Source organism: Cariama cristata, unplaced genomic scaffold (genome assembly GCF_000690535.1).
Source record: "Cariama cristata isolate BGI_N322 unplaced genomic scaffold, ASM69053v1 scaffold26248, whole genome shotgun sequence".
In the NCBI taxonomy this organism is placed as follows: Eukaryota; Metazoa; Chordata; class Aves; order Cariamiformes; family Cariamidae; genus Cariama; species Cariama cristata.
This window is the reverse complement of record NW_009632013.1, coordinates 2,838-3,805: the sequence shown is the minus strand read 5'-3', so window position 1 is coordinate 3,805 and position 968 is coordinate 2,838. Positions and strand designations below refer to the sequence as shown.

The 968-nt window shown below is 63.3% G+C and overlaps 1 protein-coding gene across 1 annotated transcript in view; it reads left to right on the top strand.

Moving 5' to 3' along the window:
• Positions 1-968, top strand: part of PTPN9 (protein tyrosine phosphatase, non-receptor type 9) — a gene marked incomplete at both ends in the record, with an annotated part of 6,114 nt that overhangs the window by 3,461 nt on the left and 1,685 nt on the right. The window contains 4 exon segments of the mRNA XM_009706195.1: positions 2-213; positions 619-675; positions 677-710; positions 818-887. Coding sequence (XP_009704497.1) covers positions 2-213; positions 619-675; positions 677-710; positions 818-887 — 373 coding nt within the window.

Below are 968 nucleotides of genomic sequence, written 5' to 3'. Positions count from 1 at the left end.
CCAGCAGAGCGGGCACCCCGACCCCCTGGACGAGCTCATCCTGGTGCCGCTGGCGGCCCCCAAAGATAACGGCTCCGTCCACGTCCCCGGGCCCAAGTCCGTCACCCTCCAGGAGCTGCTGGATCACGTCAGCCACAAGCAGAAACGGGGCATCTACGAAGAGTACGAAGATATTCGGCGCAGGAGCCCGGCCGGCACCTTCGTCTGCTCTTTGTGAGTCGGGGGAGGAAGGAGTCAGGTGCGGGCCAGCGTGGGACCCCCCTGTCTTGCTCCAAAAAAGCTGGGTCCCCCCCACACACACACTTCTGCTGCGCAATGTTGGCCCATCTGCCTCTTTGGGGTGCGGTGCTTTGGGTTAGCAATGGAGACCTCCAGCCTAGTGATGCTGCGAGCCCCCTTTGTGGCTCCCGCAGCCCCCGGGGGTAGGAGGGAGTCACACAGGGGACAGCGGGGACCAGGACCTGGCCAGGACTTCGCTTCCCGAGGCTTTGGCCAGGTGATGGCAGCAGAGCCCAGGCTACGGGCGCGGAGGCTTGCGCGGAGGGAGGGATGCTGCCTTTTTCTTCCCTCCTTGGAAAACATCCCTGCTTCCCTCTTCTCCTCTCCCCTGCCTCCCAGGGCACCCTACAACCAGGAGAAGAACCGGTACGGGGACGTGCCCTGCCTGGACCAAACCCTTCAGGCGGGCAAAGCCGTACAGCCGCCCGGAGGTGAGCCAGCCTGGGATGGAAACTCGGGGTCCCACATGAAGCCAACACAGCCGTCCTGGCCGCGGGGCTCCGGAGGGCTCATGCTGTGCGTGCTTTTCTCCCCTCAGCTGACCGACTACATCAACGCGAGCTTCATGGATGGCTACAAGCAGAGGAACGCTTACATCGGGACTCAGGGTATGGCCTTAGCCACCAAGGGGTTATTTTGCTCCTGGTGCGTGCATATGTGGGCTTTGCCTCCCTGCCAAGCATCAGCCA